Genomic DNA, 20,297 nt, shown 5'->3' with positions numbered 1-20,297 from the left:
AACTTATGTTCTTGGTGACAAATCGTGATTCCTCACTATTGATAAGCTTATATTTTGATTACAAAATGATCCTTTGTATTATATAATATAAAAAAATATTATTCTTAATTTATATATTATATTAGCTGGTGGTTCTGCTAGATACCTTGTTGCCGCCGGAAATATTCCAAGACAATTATCGTCTGCTTCTAATCTAATTAACATATTATCGTCTTCTTTACCCATTTCTGGAACAACAACTAATTCTACCAAAACGGCGGCTCGTCAGAATCTCTTTGTGGTTCGTAGTAACGCTGGCACGGGAATAAACGTGGCCGGTTCTGCCATGTTAAAATCCGTGGTCGTGGACCCCTTTCTCAACGCGACGGCAGCCACTCGTTTCAAGGGAATGAACGATCCATCGCCATCTGCCAACTTCGTTTCTGGTCCCAGCGGTAATAGAATGATGACCTTCAATAATCGTGCAATGACATTTAATAATCAAATGAGTACTGGTGGAGGGAATGGTGGCCAAAAATATACCGAAGTGTTTGCCAGATTCCTTAAAAATCAAGGTACGGTATTATCGTATTACTATCTCATGTAACATATTAGCAACAGTAATCATTTTTTTGTCATGCTATATATTTTTTATTAATAAACTTATTCTCCTCAATGAATTAAAACCTCTAATATCACTTTTATACCTAAACGAGATATATTTTAAAAAAATGTGAAATTAAAGGGGCAATGAAATTTTGTCGGAAGTGAAATAAATAATTAGAGGTCAATTTGAGTGAGTTGCGTGGCGTTAGGTCTTTATGTTGACAAAAAAATGCGTGTTATTTTTAAACATTGCAGGGCAAAAAAAATGGCAGGTCTGGCCAATTTTTTTTTATAAAATTTAAATTATCAAGTAATCAGTCAGTATATCTTCGGGTATATTTAAAAACATATGATTACCGGCTCATGTACCCAGGGTCTCTGATAAAAATTCTACCATATTAGCCAATTTTTTTTATAAAAAATACGCACCAAAAAAAGTATATTACTCATTTCCTACGGCACTAAAACCATTCGAATTATTTTTATTTTATATATCGTATTCAGTTATAAATAAAAATCGCAATCCCTAACGCCTGTTATAAGACTGTTCGTTTTTTAACGCTCTAAAAATGAGTTTTATTGTGCTTTAATAAGATATTTAATTTTATATATATAAATTTTTTAAAAAACCAAACACGAATGAAGGAATGGGAAACGCGTTAAATGAAAGTCGCGGTGATATCAGAGCTACACCCATGGTAAAATTCTTTTCTCTATAATTATCATTCATTCGCTTATGGGCATGTCTTAATTTGAGCTAGATTTTTTTTTATATGATCCCTTCAATTACTATTAAAAAAAGGCAGATTTTTATTTTGTTTAGACCTTTAGTAAACAGAATCGATTCTTAAGTGGTCATCGACACTTTTTGTCATCGACAACATTATAACATTTATGATCTTATTAAATTAGTTTTCCTATTATTTAACTTAATCGGTGACACTTTTGAGAGTGAGAGAAAGAGAAAGAAAGAAAGATAAATTGATATCTTTTATAAAGGAATTCACAGACCAAGTATTTATATCATCTTGTAAAATAAAATATTCATTATTTCAGAAAATAATGTCAGAATACAACCAAAATACATCGAGGACAGGTGATTCTACTATGGACAGAGAAATATCTGACAGTGAAGCTAACGATAATTTCGATTCATCCCTAAATGATGATAACGGAGAACGAGTGGGAGAAAGCGGTTTACCTCCTACTAAAGTTTGTCCACTTTTTATTATTTCCTATTCGGTCATCCAACTCTGTTGCTTTCTTTACCCCTCAAAATGTTTTATCTTACCCCTGGTTTTCTTTCTTATCCATATTAAGATGCCTTATGGAGGTTGGCACATTTTACATGCCTTGCCTAAGTTGGCATAATTTGGTCTTGACATAGCGCCGGTTGGTATAGGACCAATCCGATCCTGACTTGCAGATTTCTATTTTATAATAGTCTAGCGAATCTCTAATATAAATTTAGAAATTATACAATCTAGTGTGAACCTTTTACTTATTTTTTTTGTTAATTGTTTTAATTTCCATGCGACATTTACAAGTTAATTTCAAAAATTTATATAAAAAAAAGGGGAATAGGAAACGCAAGAAAATTACTGCCTATACTTTGTGGTGCGCGAATCAAAGAAAAGGTCTCCAGCCGGGATTAGGTAAACGTACTTATACATATAAATGTATATTTTGAATATAAGTCAAAAATGAAAGAAAAAGGGAATTTAATTGTGCCGAAATTTAATTTAAACCGATTGATAATAGATAGCCCCCCTCCTTGATATTAATACATGCTTTTATTATTTAACTTTCTCGATAATTTTATTTGTGAAGAATGAATAAGTAAGGATCGAGGGATGAGAACTTGAGAAAGTTTTTAGGAGGATCGCGTTTCCACATCTTTTCATTTAAAGCTGCTTTGAGTAAAGCTGAGTTTACTCCGCACGCTTTTGTCATGCCCTCACTGACGCTTATGGTTTTAAATATAATCAATTCGAGAACGCTCTTCATAAATCCCAGTTCCCGCGTTTTTATTCCATGTCCTTGATAAAGATTATTAAGTCTTAAAATGCTAGTAATTTTTAATAATTCTCAATTATATTTCGCGTTTTTTTTTAAAATATAAATTATTTTAGATTTCGGGCAAATCAGCAGAATCTTAGGGGAAGCTTGGACGAAATTGGCTCACAAAGAAAAAATGGTTAAATTTTTTTTTTTTATTTCATAAATTATCAAAAAGTGATAGGCTCTTTATATTAACTAATTAAGTCCTATATATGGTAATCAAAACCGCTTATCAAGGGTTTTAAATTAATATATGTTATAAAACGCCGAAACAAATATTGCTAAAAAAATTGGGAATATTTTATTATATTATATCTTCCCTTCTTCTCCGTTTAATAGCGATTTCCAGGTTGGCCAGTTTTCTCTCTGGTTTAATCATTAGGAAATTTTGTAGCAAGGTTTTTACAATCGTATGCCCTTCCTGACATCAACCCCTTAATGTGGTTTTCACACCCCGTCGAGGAGACGGTGATCCTATTCTAGATCAATATTGATACTATTATTGATCGCATATTCCATTTTTCCTCTTAATTTTAGAGGATATATATATAGTCTTTTATTTTATCACATCTCTTTTTTCAAACATGTTATGTCCTAGGGCTAATTAGACGAGAGGAGAACACTACCTAAAAAGGGACAGCATTATATGACTAAAAAAAAGGTGATTTATAAGTGGGAACTTTTTTATTCGATCAAATAATTTCGTATTTGTACGAATGATAACATTTACAAGTTCTTATTTTACTGGCGTTTAAATTACAAGTAGTAGGACTGTTCAAACCTTTTAAAAAGGAACAATACCAATCAGAGACCTGCAGAGGTACCATTTGTATGGCCCAGCCCGGATTTTTTTTTCAAACATTATTTTCGGCCTGGTCCGTGCTGTTTTTGTTAAATATATTTTATTTATTTTTTTTAGCTAATAATGGCTATTTCAAATATTTGGTTTTAAAATATATGGCCCGGCCCAGATATTTTTTTTTAAATTTTCAGGCCCGTCTCTGCCCAGGTATATTTAAAAAAATATTAACACGGGCTGGGCCAGGCTGGGGTCTCAGATACCAATAATTAACTATTCCATTCGTTTTTGAAATAGGCCCAATGGAGACCCTCATTATTAAACGGAGTATATGTGGTTATTTTTATAAAAAATATCAAAATTAATTTAATCAACCGATTCTTATTAAAATTCAACCCAAAATTTACTCTTTTTAAAAAAAAAATTAGTCCTGGAAGCGTAGAGCGAAGAAAATGACGGAAAAGTTGATAGCGGAATATGGTGAAGACATCAGATCAGGATCCAAATCTTATAAAAGTTTGTACCGATTTATATAAAAAATTTTTATTTGTTGTATCCTTGCAATTTGATCCCTATTCAATATAAACGTGACTGCCTTTATGACGAAGCAATTAATTAAAAGAAGTCAGAGCCTGGAACTAGTATTGCTAAATTACTTAACTTTGGCCAAATGTATAACTGCATAGTCAAATTTTTATCCATCAAATATTCATTTTGATCTTCAAGTTGAGACCTTAACTTAAAGGTTTAAAATTTTTAAGACCAAAAGCTTGGCAAAGCTGCAATAGAGCTGGTCAAAGTTAGATGATATTTAACAACGTTACCTGAAATCGCTCTCATAAAATTTGTAAAAACCAGAACCCAGATACAACCAATGAAAATGTGCGATTCATTTTCGGAGGGTGTATTTATTACTTTTTAAAACAAAGTTCCAAATCAAAAACCCTGATTCCTCGGAATATTAACAAATTAAATCATATTTCGTTACAAAAATTAATATACATTTTTTTTTATTACAGAGCGAATCAACAAAAATAACAAGAGATATTCATCCATGGAATTCCCCATCGACAATGATCCCGATTACAATTTCAAAGTTTTAATATTTTTTTTTTATCATAAGCATTTTTAACAAAATAATATAATTGATATCAATTTACAATGGGTAGTAAAAAAAAAATTTTGAGGAACAAATGAAAATGTGTTAAGGAATAGGGGAGGGAAGGTAAGTAAAAATCGAGAAATGTAGGGAATATGGATAGCAAATTCAATCATTAAATTACGACTCTTTTCTTTGACATTTTCTTGTATAGCTCTAGTGGGACCCATAGGTATGGACAAACCCCTAAAATAAATTTTTGTCAGGGTACAGTTGGACCGGGTCAAAAATTTGAACTCGGGCAGACAGGGCCTGCAAATGTGCACCTATGTAGGTTCCCTAATTATGACATCTGATTTCTTAGGATACATTTATGACAGATATTTGAATATCTTATCTGAAATATTTCTTACATTTTTTTTTGTATTTTGTAGATGAATGGGACAGATGTGATAGACTCCGCTGCTTATTTAAAACTTTTAGGGGAGTGTTTATCTAATTTGGGCGATCGTCTAATGATGCACGTGGTACATGTTGAATTATAATAAATGATCGTTTAATATTATTACGGGACACTGAATATTTCTCGCGTTTTCCACTCCTTTTCCTGAAAAATTAAAAACGTTCCATTTTCAATGGTCATAAATTTTTCCGCAATAATTTTTATAAAAGGATAAAAAAAAATTTTATCTCTTAGGGTTTAATTAAAAAGTAATACATCAAACTCTAATAATATTATTGATAATATTTTCTTTATCCTAAATAATATTATTTTTTTTTACATATAATTATCCCGAGGTTATGTTCGTGGATAAAACCTACAAGTTAAATTATTGCTGGTTTCACTTTGCCTTGTTCAAAGTGGCGACAAGGCAGCAATATGCAATTTAAAAAACCACGTGTACCCGATTAGTGTGACTTTAAATTCTGCACCCTTTTCACTGACCAACGCATGCTTTAAAATAGTATCAATATTAAATAGATGGTTATGGAATGAGATTTCATTTAGAATGATTTTAAAGGCATATGGGGTTAAAAGAATAGAATACGAATTTTCTGGGGTATAAAATGCATAAGTGACTTCTGGTCTCAGCACATTATATTTGTTATTGTGGCTGATAAAGATATAGCTAATAGAAGTGCCTTCTATGATAGTTTCCCATGAGTGAGTATTCACATATTTATTTTTAGGATATTTAAAAGAGAGATTTACTTCATCCGAGGTTAAAATAGTGCTGCAAATACTGAAGAAAATGGTATATAGTAAGACTAAAGATATGTACAATTATCTTTATGGGAAACTTATTGATTTTGAATTGCCCTTAGTTTCATTGTGTTTTAATAAGCATTGTTACTTTATTATAAAAGAATGGGTGATAATTTTACTAAAAATCGCAATCTCTATCTCAAAAGATTAAAAGAGTTGTAAATAAATATTCTCCTTTAAATGACCTTTTTTCACATTTATCAACAGTAGTTTGTTCTCAGGTCTTTGAAAGGCGTCATAGAAATATATTTGTGTTGAGAGGCTACCAGTAGTCACTTATGCATTTTATCCCCCAGAAAATTCTTATTCTATTCTTTTAACCCCATATGCCTTTAAAATAATTCTAAATAAAATCTCACTTCATAATCAAATTCATCTATTTAATATTGATATTATTTTTTTCCATAAGTTGGCCAGTGAAAAGGGTGCAGAATTTAAAGTCACACTAAAATCGTGTGCATGTGATTTTTTAACTTGTATAAAGCTGCCTTGTCGCCACCTTGTAAAAGCCAAAGTGAAACTATTTGTGACTCACCCTTTTCATCAATTATTAGGGTAATGAACAGAAGCATCTCGTAATTATTTAACTTGTAGGTTGCATCCACTAACATAACCTAGGATTATCGTTTGAGATTATGCATCATATCATCTTGAAAGTAAAATCCTAGCATAATATCATTTTCTTCAGTCACCTAAAACAATTGATCTTTATTTCCTTTTAGCAGCTGAAAAATGCTGGCTAAATCATTACACTTGAACTTATTGATTTGTCTGTACATTGTGAATTTAAGGGTCATATTTTTTCCTTTTTTACATGGATTCTTTGATTTTTAGCTTGTTAGTCTTTATGCTTAAATACTTTTCTACTGATTCCCTCTCTTCAAGAGATAACACTCTTTGTTTAGGAAGAAATTCAAATGATTATAATGTATAATTTTACCTAAATCATGGTTTGTATGTTTATCAACCATTGTCACAATTTCTAGGAAATGTGTCTTGTGTTTAAGGCAAACTGTAAATTTAAATAAGCACACATTTTTCGGAATGTTGAGGTATTCCTTATATATTTTGAGTGATTTTTTTTGTAATGAGGAGCTTTTAACAAGGTAGACCTTGCAACATACAAATTATCTAAATTTGACTGCTCATTTATTTAATCCTGCTAGAAAGTGAAGCATACGACAAAAATAAAGCTCCAAAATGTATTTTCTATAAATAAAATTTGAAAAATTATTTCTTTAAAAGTATTTTGTAATGAGATATCTACTGGGTCTAACTCCTATACTTTGGCAAGTTGCTATTATTTAAAATTTAGATATAAAGTAAGTTAAAAATCCTGTTTGTTCTCATGGAAACATTAAAACATATTTTTAAATATAGCGAGTTATCATGTGAAAATGAATTTTCATATAATAAAATGTTATTATTAATCATGGGTGTTAGTTCTAGTATATTTTACTACATAGTGTTAGTTCTAGTATTTTACTAAATATCACGGCGTTCCTTCTCGTCTTAATTTTTTATTGCTAGGGGATTCAAAATTTTCTTTTTTAGTCTCAGTTATAAAAAAACTTCCTGAAGAGTACAAGTATGAATACTACATTCTCATTACATTTAGACCTTACCAGAAACGCTGGAATACTGCTTCATCGACTATTGGTAAGAGAATTACCACAATAAAAAATGTTATATGATGATATATCTTTATATTCTAAAGAATATTTTGAGTATATGGCTATAGCTTAAGCTTATTTATCTCGAATTCTGCATCTCACCTGACCTTAATTTTGGAGGTTGGGAAATCTTTTTTATCGAATATATGATGAAATAATAGTTTTTATGCCATTAGAAATATTTTTACTTTAAAAAAATGGGATATTTTATGTTGCCACTATTTGGTCAACGTTGCATACATGGTAATTATATGATAAATTCGAGTGAAAATAAAATGATGGACATAAACTAAATAGAATAGGTTAAGATATTTATAAGGAATAAATTTTTAACTCAAACATTAATATATAAAATGTGAAAAATCAATAAAAAGTAATTATACCATATATACAAACAACGTAGACCATTTATGGGTTAAAGGTATAAAATAAATAATATAGATATAGTACTATTAAAGCATTAAAAATAACAATTTTCAACAAGATATTTTAAATTGATAAATTTTTTTTGTAGTCTGACTTTTTTCTTAAAAAATTTATTTCCCCTATCTACATTCTACATATTAAAAATATATTAAAAGGCGTTTAATTTATTTGTATATCATCATTTTGCATGCAGGGACAAATTGCGGTTCAAGGAAGTCTCTCAGTTCTACTAGATTCTCTCATATGCGCCCTTGGACCACTTATGTGTTTAACTTCACAACTCCCACTTCAACCTATCGACGAAATGGAAATACCTACTGGTAAATAAGTTAATTTAATGCAAGCATATTTTCCCCCTCATAATAAAAATATTTTATGCGGTTGAAAAATGAGAAAATCGTAATATTGTTACCGCCACCCCCTCCCCCCTCCTCATTCAATTGAATAATTAACTTGGACTCTACCCTTCAAATGTTAAAAAAATGGAAAAAATATTTATAATAAAATCAGGGTAAATGAATAACTACTGATTTTAATGATAGCATGGGAACCATCATGCATATTATTATTGTTGACAAGCAGCCTCCATATGGCCTCACTAACGTGCACATCAGAGATTTTCATGGGCCTTTATTTTTTGACCAAGCCCAGGCCAGGCCCGCAGTAAAAAAAATATCCTAAGTCTGGCCCAAACCCATATCCAAAAATTTAATTTATTGTATTTAATAAAAAATAAACGATATTTAAGTGTATATAGGCAATCATTTTGTTTACAATACTGAAATTCATTATTATTAGAAGAAAAAAAAGGCAATATTTCTATAAGTTAGCAACTGTTTTAAATAAGCTAAATTTAAATATAATAATTTTAGGCCCAACCCCATTAAATAATTTTAAAGACCTAGGCCTGCTAGAAAATATGATATTAACGTGCAGGCCAACCCACCTCATGAAGATCTCACATGCAGGTGCACAATTATTTTCTACCACAACTCAGGAGGATATTGTTTGTTTTTAGAATTTTTTTATATATTTCAGAATAATTAATAATTTATTTGTAGTGTATTACCATAATATTTTAACAAACCCAATCTAATTATATTATTTGGGGAATGATTCCCGCTTGCACTACTTTAATATCATATTGAGAAGCATTTTTGTCTCTAAATTTACCATGCAATTCAGGGTTAATCATAATCTCGCTTTCTTTAGAAACTTTTGAGGTTTTTTTTAAATATCTGCTGTTATGCTTGTAACATGTATCCATAATTAATTAACTGTAAAATCCTAAAATATTCTCATTTCTTACCTTTTCAAACATTTAATATTTATTTTCTTTTGCATTTAAGGATATAATAAATTAATCTAGAATACTAACAGATATCATTTATAAAAAAAAAATAATGCTTGTGCGACCACTATATATGGAATGTCAGATAAATGTCTTGTCGTGTTTTGATCATGCTGCTATCACTCCACTCTTTTAGCTTTCTTTTATATACCCTGCATTTACAGTTAGCCCTATTTCGCGGAGAAATATACAAATAGATGAATATTAAATGATTATATTTAAATCAATGTGTACTTCGCCGCGAATATCGCCTGAACTGTAAACGCGGATAGGTATTTTGTAAGCAACGCGATGTCTCGCTATTTTTGAGCGAAATCGGGGTTACTATAAACGTCGCTGTCTTAGTTATAGTACTAAAATATTTAGAACATTTTCTTGGGTTGACATCATGCCATAGAGGGTTTAATCTTGCTGTATTTTTTTAATGTTATATAAGTAGAATAAATTATATTAATTTTGAAATTAAAACGATACATATTTAATGTAAGATATTTTATTTTTAAACATTTGCTATATCCAAATATGACGGGTCCCGTCTTGAGGTTGCATTAAGATAGGAATTAATTTTCACACTTATTTCCCATGATTATCCTAAGAATAAGAATAAAAGGATAAAAATTATAAACATTAAAACTTTCGCTATGGCGCTAACGAAAATATTTAGAACTTCTTCGCTATTTATTTAAATAATTTTTGGAAAGAATATATTGTTTATAATTATTTATATGGGAGATCACGTTTTAAATGTACAATCTGTTTTTTTAAAAAAGAAAAAGGTAATAAACCAGACGATAACTCCCTATCGAATGAAGGAATAGATGCTTTAAACCAAAAATTCGAAGATGACAAGAAGGGAAATAAGCAGACAACTTTGGTCCCTGTGGTTAAAAATATTTTTGACGAAAAACAAAGATTCATATTCTCTAAAATATTGGATAATATTGCTTTTATCATGCCTGGGCTATGAATAAATTCAATTTTATTGTTATTTTTTTACTTTTAAATTTATAATTTAAATTATAATAATGCATACAAATTATATTTATATATTATCCTTATCATTCATTATTATGTAATATATTATATTTCAAATATATCATTTTCCACATAACATGTTTTTATTTATGATATATTTGTAGATATTTAAATAATTTAAGTAATTCACAAGAAAATATGCTATTTAATATAATAGATTTCTAATAAATCAATAGTTATCGAATATTTTGAGTCTTTCATTTAAATTGAAATTGCTGAATAGACATTAATGAAATCATGAATGCTCATAATTATATATTTTTTAAATTGCCATTGAAACTTTTTAATTTTTTTAAAAACCCATTTTATAAATTGAACATATTTAGAAATTGTAAAAACTCCCTCATAAAATATTGAAAATGACAGTTTAAGGTTGCGATTGTCATCTTAAAATTGTAAGTTTTTTTTTTCATTAACTATTTAAACCATCTAACATTAATATATTGCCCATGACTGGATACCCCTAGAATTTTTTTTCGTCCTCAACTTTATAATTTGAAAAATTAAATGTCATACATAGATCAAAAAAATGATTAGAGACCTTAATTAAATAATAAATATCCCCCCGCCCAAGCCCAATAATTTATATGAGAAAAAATAGAGGTGGTATTTGGTAACGTACTATTTTGAATTATTAAATATATTTGCATCTTAGTTATCTCCGTTGAGGCTTAATGTTTGTCGTTTTATAATTTGTTATATTTATAAAGGAGGATTTATGATAGCATAATTTATTCAATAAGTGATTAAGATGAGAGGGTAGAAAAAATCACATTTTACAAGTTAGGTAAATATAATCAAGTATTACAGCCACTTTTAGATAGAAAAATTTTATATTTACCAAAAAATAAAAGTTTATAAAAAAATAATTTAAATGGTAGCTTTTCGATTCATTTGAATAAATGACTCTTTCTAATTATATTTCTTTTCATATTATTGCAGCTATCTTGTTTAAGTGCAGAAAATTTACTCGTCATTTATATTGTTTTAAATGTTTACAATTTCGATATTTTTTTTAAAAATTGACTTATTTACATCTTGTTCCGTTTCTCCCTCTTAAAATCTTCAGGATATTTAAAAGTGACTACTTTGTTTTTAAAATGTATTATATTACAGTGACGAAGCGTCAAGTTTACTACTAGGGAAGCAATCAAAAAAATATTTTTATTTTAGTCAAACTCAAACCATAAAAACATTAAGATTTATAAATAAATGGTCTTTGTTTTTGAGTAAAATGATCAAGTAGTGCGTTATAAAAGTTATCGCTAGATTTTAAATTTTTTAATAATTTTTTTTCAATAGAAATCAAAGATAGATTCGATAATCGATTTTGGCTCATCCTGTTTCTGCAATAAGATTTGATTCTTTTTAAAGATGAAAAACTCCATTCTGCACTTGCTGTTGTTGAAGCCAAAGTTAAGATGAATTTAAAAAACTCTTTAAAACTTTTCATCAAATCGGTGCATATTAAAAATTCAAGTATTTCTATAACAATCTTTTCTTTCTAAATTTAACATTTCGAAACACTACCTTTAATTCGGTTTCCAGTATGTGTAACTCAAAAAATTGAGAATAAGTGTCGTTTAAATTTTCTAATTAATATTTTGAGAAATTGATTATTTGTAATTTACTAATATCTAACATTTCGACGAATTTGATATTTTTTGGTGCAAGACATATGAAATAGAATTAATCAAATCATTGTGAATATTGCTTGATAGTACAATAAAAACTGCACTATTTCTAAATGATGTTTAAATAGTAAATTTTCTTCCGTGAGCAAATTAATTAATACAATATAATTTCCTCTATTCATCATTACCACGGAATACGCTGAATTTCAAGAAAACACATAGAGTTGATCTATATTTCTTTATTTGATTTGACTTTAGAATTATGCTGTTCGATTGATATTTTGCGCATCGAATCTATCATATTTTCAATACAATTTTGGCCAAATGTTTTTAATTGAATCATCGACTGCAAATGAGAGGTTGATTCTTTGCCGTTTAACTGCCTCAAAAAATTATTCATATCCGAAAATATTTATCATTCCAAACATATTTTTCCTTTGGGAATAATAGGAATGACCAACAATATAGAGAATTAGAAAATTCACATCTAGTGAGTCATTCATATTTTTCATATTTATCGATAGAAAAATTACGGATGCCAGTTTTGATTTTTTTTTTAAGTTTTGTAAAATTGGTTTTGGTCTTCCTTTTTCAATAATCAATTTTTTCGCATCAAAATTTTTTGAGCTAAATGATAATGTTAATAAATTTTCAATAATACAATTACAATTATTAAATATTAATTAAGGATTTTAAAAACGAAAATTTTTTTTATTTAAAAACAGTAAGGAAAAAAATATTATATAAAAAAATTTCTCTTTTATTTATTAAAAAAATAAGCATTTTTTTATTCGCTTCCCCAATCCTTATTTTTTAATGGTAAAATTACATACCATGGCATGATTTTCTCTTTATTTATTAAAAAAAATAAGCAATATTAAATTTGCTTCCCTCATGTATATTTTTTTTAACGTAGTAAAAATAATAGTAAATTTTTTAACGTAGTATAAATAATAATAACTTTTTTAACGTAGTAAAAATAATAGTATTTCTTAATATAGTAAAAATATTAATTTTTTAACGTTATAAAAATTATATTATTCTTTTTAACGTTATAAAAATTATATTATTCTTTTTTACTTTATAAAAATTATATTATTCTTTTTAACGTTATAAAATTATATAAATCTTTTTAACGTTATAAAAATTATATTAATCTTTTTATCGTTATAAAAATTATATTAATTTTATTAACGAAGTCAGTTTAGTTTATTTAGCATAGTACAAAGATTATATTAAGTTTATTTAAAAATTTTGTAAGAAAAATTTCAAGGGAAGCAATGCTTCCCTTGCTTCTATGGACGCTTCGCCACTGTTATATTATAATATCTTTAGAGTCCTTAGTATCGTCGAAGCTTTTTTTATTTTTAACAAATTTATAAACGTTGGCTTCTTTAAAATGTTAGTTATATAACCTTTTCTTAATTCTAATTTTATATATAATTGTTTAGTTATTTTTTATGTATAATTTTCTTTAGTAAAATTGTCTTGCAAGTTTTAAATATCATATAAAAATATTTAAAAGCTTATAAAAATTAATTTCAACCCATGGAAATAGTAAAATAAAAAGGAATACTATATAAATAATGAGTTTCAAAAAAAACCTTCTGAATGAAAGAAAATCCAACAAATACCTTTTATTTATAGAATTGTAAAACTGTAATTGAGATTCTTTATTTATTATTTTTGAAAATATAAATTGAAAGTTGTAAACCGGACAATATTTTGTTTATTTGATAAACAAATTTAATGTTCACTCATTAAGAATATGATTGAAAACGATTTTTCGGAATCAAGTGATGAAGATTATATACCACAGCGTAAATATTTCATTTTATTGTTCATAATTAATATATTTATAAAGCTGAAGATAATGATTTAAGCGAGGAGGCCGAAGATGACATTTTAGAGGATGAAACAGAAGATAATAAGTATATACTCTAAATTTGTCAAAAAATCAATTTTTTTTAAAGTTCTGTCTTAATCAATAAAACAAAAAGATGTAAAAGAAAACGTAACTCAAAGACAACTAAATCAAATATTTTAATCAATCGAAGTTTGAATCTTATAGAAGATAAAAATGATATTGATAAATTAAATAAAAATAAGCTACCCAATGAGTTATGGTCAAATTTTCTAAATTGTGTTAATAAAGAAGCATCCTATGTAAAGGTTAGCTACTATTATTATACATATATTTTATTTCAGAATATTTATATAGAAAAATGTTGAGTCAAATACCACATGTGATTTAAAGAAACTTGACAATGCCACAAAGTAAATCATAAATTTTTTTATTATTACTGATTACACAAATATTGTTAGCTACATTGCAAAACCTTATGACATTTTTCTGAAAAAATTGTTTTCTACATAAATAAGTTTTAACCTTTTATAATGGAAAATCAAAAATAATTATTTTTTTTAAATTTTCATTACAGTTTTATGAAGCAAATTTTTAAGTATTTTGACCCCAATTAGGACAATGAAACTTACTAGATATGTTTATTTGAAATATGCTTAGAGGTTTATGTAGGAATTAGAATGAAGAAATTTAAAATTATTTTGTTTTTCATAATTTTGTGAATGAAAACCATAAATATAGAGTGTATTATCTTTTTAATATTTTATAATGCATAATTATTGGGCAATATAATTTATACCTGTGGGATAGACATTTTAATCTTGATCTAGCTCAGATTTAATATTTTTTTATTATAAGCCTTGCATTTTTGACTATTTTTTATAATGTTCAAAAAATGAAGTTCAAATAAGAAAGTTTGTTTTATTTCAATGCCTATTTTTATCATATATGATAATTATTTCTAACAATAGCTTTTAAATGATAGATAATCATATATGTAATATATCAGTTATACACATATAAGTAGTGCTATAAACATTTCAAAAAAATCGAATGCGTTTAATGTTCATTGACAAAAATTGAACACCTTCAAGTTCATGTTCAAAAAAGGAACACGTTCACGTTCATAAAACCATTCAAAATTTTATGATAAATTTTTTTAAAATTTAAATAATTTTATCCATGTTAAAAAATAATATAGTTTTATTTTGATAATATAATTATAAATATAATATAATATAGTAAATAAAAAGATATTTTTATTTATAAAAATTTTTCTTATTAAATTTTAATAACAATTGTTTTCAAAATATTTATCTGATAGACAGGAACACTTGCCAGTTAATACGGCATTAGCCTAAAAACACACTCTAGAGGGGCAGATGAGGGGATTGCGGTACATAATAGACAGCTCGTTTAACGTGTAGAATTAATTTGCAAAAAATTGAGATAAGTTATCCTCTTCCAATCCATTCTCTACTCTCGACAAAAAAAGGATATCTCGAAATGAACGTTCTCTAGGGTTTTCAAAGCATTTTTTTCAATAAGCTATAAGTTTATTTTTAATAGGTTTGTTCTGTGAAAGTTTTATCTATGACCATTGAAGTTTGAATGCTGGATGTATAATTGCAGAAAGAACATATTGATCCTTATATATATATGTTCAAATCTTTAAAAAAATAAAATATATGTAATTAATTGAGAGTGATAGGTTTAATACCTTTTATTAATCCCATTTAATACGGCATCTATCAATGGTTGACCAGGCCACTAATTTTTCTAATTTTAAAATATCTATCGTTTTGGGGTCAAATATCCCAAATGCATTATTTGTTCAAATTTAATGATTTAACTTAGTTACATCATATAAAATCAAATAATTAATATTAAAATCAAATGTCGTTTTAAATTGGAACTTGGAGATTTTGACAATATAATACTTTTTGACCACATTTTACACTTGGTAAGCATTGGATTAGTTTTTTCAATATAGGATGTTAATGTAAAACATTTATCATATTTGGATATAGTAATGATAATTCATCTGATTTTGGATTTTTAGAATCAGGTGATGAGGATTAAATAATAATATCCATGCTTATTCTAATCTATTAAATTAAAATATAAACAAAAATATTCAAATTAATAAACTATTTGTTAAAAAATTAAGATGTGAAAAGGAAATACACAGCCGATTAAAAAATATAAATAATACATTTTTTTTAAAAAAATTCGGAAATAATAAATTTTTCAAATGAATAAAAATAAAAAGTATTTTTAAAATTGAACGAAGGTTAAATTCAAACGCGTTCGTCATAAAAAAGGAACGCGTTCACGTTCAAAGTTCGTCAAAAATAAAAGGAACGCCGTTCATCATTTTTTTCAAAAAAACGAACCGTTCACAAAAGCGTTCATTTTGAACGCGTTCGTTTACAACACTACATATAAGTATTAAATTTATACATTTGTACCAAATTTATCAAGTAATTTGACTTATAACTGAGATCCCAACTGGATTTGACTTTGAGAGCCATTCACGCTTCAATTTGGGCTAGAGCCTTAAAATTTTTACAATATCAACACCAAGTTGCGTTAATTTTTTTTTAAATAAGGGCTGGTCAAATCCTTGAATCGATTTTGACATGGAATAGTATTCATATCTTGTATTGGAATCCCAAATTTTAAATCATTTTCTGAAGCCGATATTTAAATTTAAACAATCTGATTATGTATACATAAAGGTTTATGGCTGAAATTCTGTAGGTTATTCTACACTGGTGTTACTCCTGATTTGTGTCGATTTTTTAAAAACAGCCCCACTAAAATTTTAGCGAAAATAATAATTTGTATAAGCCTGCATAAAGGTTTTGACCTCTTATTTGCCAAATCGCAAGGCATACATAATATTATTTTGGCTAAAATCTTCAACGTGCGTTTTTTTAAATGGGACCATTAAACAATACTACTCTACACATACCTGAATGCATTTTAGATTAAATCAGATTTTCAAATTTAAAAAATCTCTTGAGTAAATAATGTGAAATCTATATTCTAAATCATCATGAATTGCATATCCCATAACGTCACACACATATATATATAACAAATAAAGCTAAAGTAGTATTGTTTAAATGGCTAAATTTCGATAATTTTAGCAAAAATAATATCACACACGCCTCGAGATATCGTTAATAAATTGTCCAAACCTCTCTGTCATCTACGGGCAAAATCTCTATTTTTTGGATAAAAAATTGGGTTAGCAGTTTAACAATACTAAACTAAAGTAATTAATATTACCGGAAATTGTTATTACTTTTACTACTCATACAGTTATCTCGACAGTTTTAATATTTTTTTTTCTTTTAAAACGTAAAAAAGAGTGTGAGGGGTGAAAAATCTTTTTTAGAAAAACTGTATTACTTGCATGTATTTCAATAAAATTGATAAAAAAAACAATAAACACTAAAAAATTTCGTTCTTGTCAGAGGGCTGAGAAGAAAGTAGATTTTTTTTTTTATAATATTAATGTGTGAATAGATTGAAAAATGGAAAATAAGAAATAGAACTTAAAAAAAAATAATGTTAATTAAAATCATACTTTCATTTTTCCTGCGTTATCATAATACTATAAGTTTAAGATCTGCAATATTTATTTTTTCGTATCGACTTCTCCCACCCAGTTATTTTCTTTTACTTGGCCCGATTCCGTAGGGTATACCTGACCGCAAAAAGTGGATATAGAAGTGTTGTTAAACGGCTCAATTTGAGCCGATTTTTAAAAACGGCTAACTCGTTATTTTACCCAAAAAAATATTATGCAAGCCTAAAGATTTTGCTCATAAATGGCACATTGGATTGAACATCTATTGGCGAATGCTCGAAGCTTAGGCCATATTTTCCTGGCTATAATGTTGAGTTAGCCCTTTTTAAAAATCGGCCTAAATCTAGCCTTTTAACAACACTTTAGAACACTATAATCCTCACCCATTCGACGATGTATATATGTGACACATATTCCTTTTTTTTTGAATTTCCGGTGTATTCGAACCGGTGCTTTTAAATAGTAGCGGGGTTCAGCCTAAGAACTCGACTTATTTTGGAGGATTCGATTTATAAAAAAATTTATTCCCAATATCGACTAAATGTGCCCACTTATTTGGGTTGGGCCCGGATAATTAATAACACTAATGCGAATTCGTGAATATTCGTATTTTAGTCATACCCGAACATTTTTATAATAAATCAATTGTTTTACAAATTTAAGAATAATGGCTCCTTCAAGCACGTCAGTAAGTGAAAATCTTTCCGATCTACCCACAAATAACGCATCAAATTCGTCCACCACAACTCCCGCCATTCATAAGAGCCTTTTTAATGATCTCCCTCAAACGACCGAGAATAAACTTCGCACATCTTCTTCATCCATAATTCTCAAAAATGGTAGCAAAACCGGAAATAACATTAGTCTGGACAAATTGTCTCAATTCTCCGGTAACAAACGAAAATCCAAATCCAGTATCCTAAAAATGACTCAAAAAAGTTGGGAAGAGTTTCAAACGACAGCCGGCGGGCTTCATAAACCTGGTTCGACCGATAATTCGCAACTCGAAGATAATGTTGAATCAGAACTTTTCAGGAAAGATTTGGATAGTTTTGCCAAAGGCAAGGACAGTTACGTGGATAGAATGTCTTTCTTGAACCGCGCAGAAATAAGACAGTATGAAGCGCAAAAGAAACTGAGATACAAGCCATCATAAAAAAATTTAAATCTTCAAGTTTACGTTTCTCGCAAATAACATATGGTGGCCCAAGGACAACAGGGTCTTTTTAGCTTGTTTTCTAAACGCGACCTCTTAATACGAAAACCCACCTTTACAAATTAATTTTAAAATATTCATTTATTTTCGCATTATTTTGAAATGGATTAATATAATTGTTTTATTTTTTAATCATGTGATAGAAATATTTATTTTATTTTTTGTTCGCCATTTTAAAATAAATATTTAATTTGAATTATATTACAATCCCTTAAAACGATTTGAAATGCCATCTTTTCGTGAATATGAACGCAGATTGTTATGTTACAAAAAATGGAGAAAAAAATGGCAAAAAGACATCCGGTTACTGTAGAAAAAAATAAATACGAGTGGCACTCTAAAAATTTTCGAGCCTTTGGCCCCTTTAATTTTTGGGCCAGAACCCGCCCTAAAATATTTTTAAATTTCAGATCTTGAACAGGGATTTTGCAGGAATACTTTAAATTTTTGATTGATTTGACATTAAAAAATACTATAAGTTTACCCAAAAAAAATGACTGAAAGACGACACTTGATAATTTTTTTCTCCTTCAAACAAATGGACTAGACTAATTCATGTGTTGAATTATGTATGGAAGCTCGCCTGTTTTTCAAAAGTCTTACAAACGCTACTTTAAGTTTCATATTTAAATATTGCAAATACTAATCACTTAATATTACTTCATTTTTTTGAGGCATGGTTTAAAAATGTGGATCTAGGAGATTTTCTTAAATATTTAGATACAATATTAAGATCATTTTCAAAATGTTCTAACTGCAAGATTTCATAAAAAATATATATTTGTTAATAGTAACAAATTCAATTATAGCCAAATAAACAATACCTGGAAACTTTTGGAATAAATATGTATAATTTTATTTTTAAAGAGTTCCCTAAATTTAAATTAAATATCGTTATTTAGTCATTATTTTAAAAATTGGACACTTAAAATTGTTCTCAAAATGATTTATATTTTTTAATTTATTTTAAACTAATAAGATACTTATTTGTTATTTAATTGGGCATTTCAGATGGAGAAGTTGTCATTTGATAATATATGGAATCTTTTTTCATGTGGGGATTTTGTAGAATGGGAAAAGTCCACTCCGATATCAATCTTCGGCATTAATCCAACCTTCAAAATCAGTCAATATTTTATTTTTATATAGTAAATAATCTCTGCAGTCTAATATATTATTTGAAGAAAAAATTGCGCTATGACGCATTTTGTGATAGGCAACGACCGTCTTTAAGTTTAATTCACCTCAGTACCATCTAGTATTTGATTATTTATTTGTATGCGAAGAATGACTTTTCCGTGTGTATGACACCGACCTTAGCGAACGTCTTGGCTTACCTTCCATTTATATGATCCTACACATTTCAATATCGTTTTTTGACCTATAGTCCCCCCTTTTCCTGAAAATGCATAAGCTGTTTTGTCCATCTTTCACTTATAACATACTCTAAAGGCATATCTTAATGAAAAAAATAAGAATGGATATAAGTTATTTACCTTTTATTTTGGAATAATAAATTTATTTAAACATATAACTATGAAATGTAATTATAAATATTAAACTTTTTGCATATTTTAAAATGATCAAAGAGAGAAAATTTAAAAAAATTGTATTGAAATATTCTATTATTTTAACTTGATATTATTTTTCCTTTAAATATATTTTTATAAATATCATGTAAATTTA

At 27.8% G+C, this 20,297-nt stretch overlaps 2 protein-coding genes across 3 annotated transcripts in view; both read left to right on the top strand.

Moving 5' to 3' along the window:
- LOC135923500 (hybrid signal transduction histidine kinase A-like) overlaps window positions 1-10,300 on the top strand; it is a 28,284-nt gene extending 17,984 nt beyond the window's left edge. For both annotated transcript variants that reach the window (XM_065458291.1, XM_065458290.1), the window contains exons 4-13: window positions 126-554; window positions 1,231-1,283; window positions 1,642-1,797; window positions 2,162-2,240; window positions 2,718-2,782; window positions 3,874-3,961; window positions 4,465-4,541; window positions 4,979-5,071; window positions 8,104-8,230; window positions 10,032-10,300. In XM_065458291.1, the coding sequence (XP_065314363.1) occupies window positions 126-554; window positions 1,231-1,283; window positions 1,642-1,797; window positions 2,162-2,240; window positions 2,718-2,782; window positions 3,874-3,961; window positions 4,465-4,541; window positions 4,979-5,071; window positions 8,104-8,230; window positions 10,032-10,228 (1,364 nt within the window). In that variant the 3' untranslated portion in view covers window positions 10,229-10,300. The remainder of the gene's footprint in view (window positions 1-125; window positions 555-1,230; window positions 1,284-1,641; window positions 1,798-2,161; window positions 2,241-2,717; window positions 2,783-3,873; window positions 3,962-4,464; window positions 4,542-4,978; window positions 5,072-8,103; window positions 8,231-10,031) is intronic.
- A 3,371-nt stretch (window positions 10,301-13,671) lies between these two features.
- On the top strand, window positions 13,672-18,760 carry LOC135923946 (uncharacterized). The gene is made up of 5 exons (XM_065458973.1): window positions 13,672-13,750; window positions 13,795-13,861; window positions 13,904-14,102; window positions 14,152-14,207; window positions 18,059-18,760. The coding sequence occupies exons 1-5, from the start codon at window positions 13,699-13,701 to the stop codon at window positions 18,549-18,551; spliced, it is 867 nt and encodes a 288-aa protein (XP_065315045.1). The 5' UTR covers window positions 13,672-13,698; the 3' UTR covers window positions 18,552-18,760.
- The last annotated feature ends 1,537 nt before the right edge of the window (window positions 18,761-20,297 follow it).

Source organism: Gordionus sp. m RMFG-2023, chromosome 2 (assembly GCF_954871325.1).
Source record: "Gordionus sp. m RMFG-2023 chromosome 2, tfGorSpeb1-WG-v2, whole genome shotgun sequence".
Lineage (NCBI taxonomy): Eukaryota > Metazoa > Nematomorpha > Gordioida > Chordodea > Parachordodidae > Gordionus > Gordionus sp. m RMFG-2023.
Note: the sequence above shows the minus strand (reverse complement) of the source record. Positions and strands in the feature narration are given on the sequence as shown.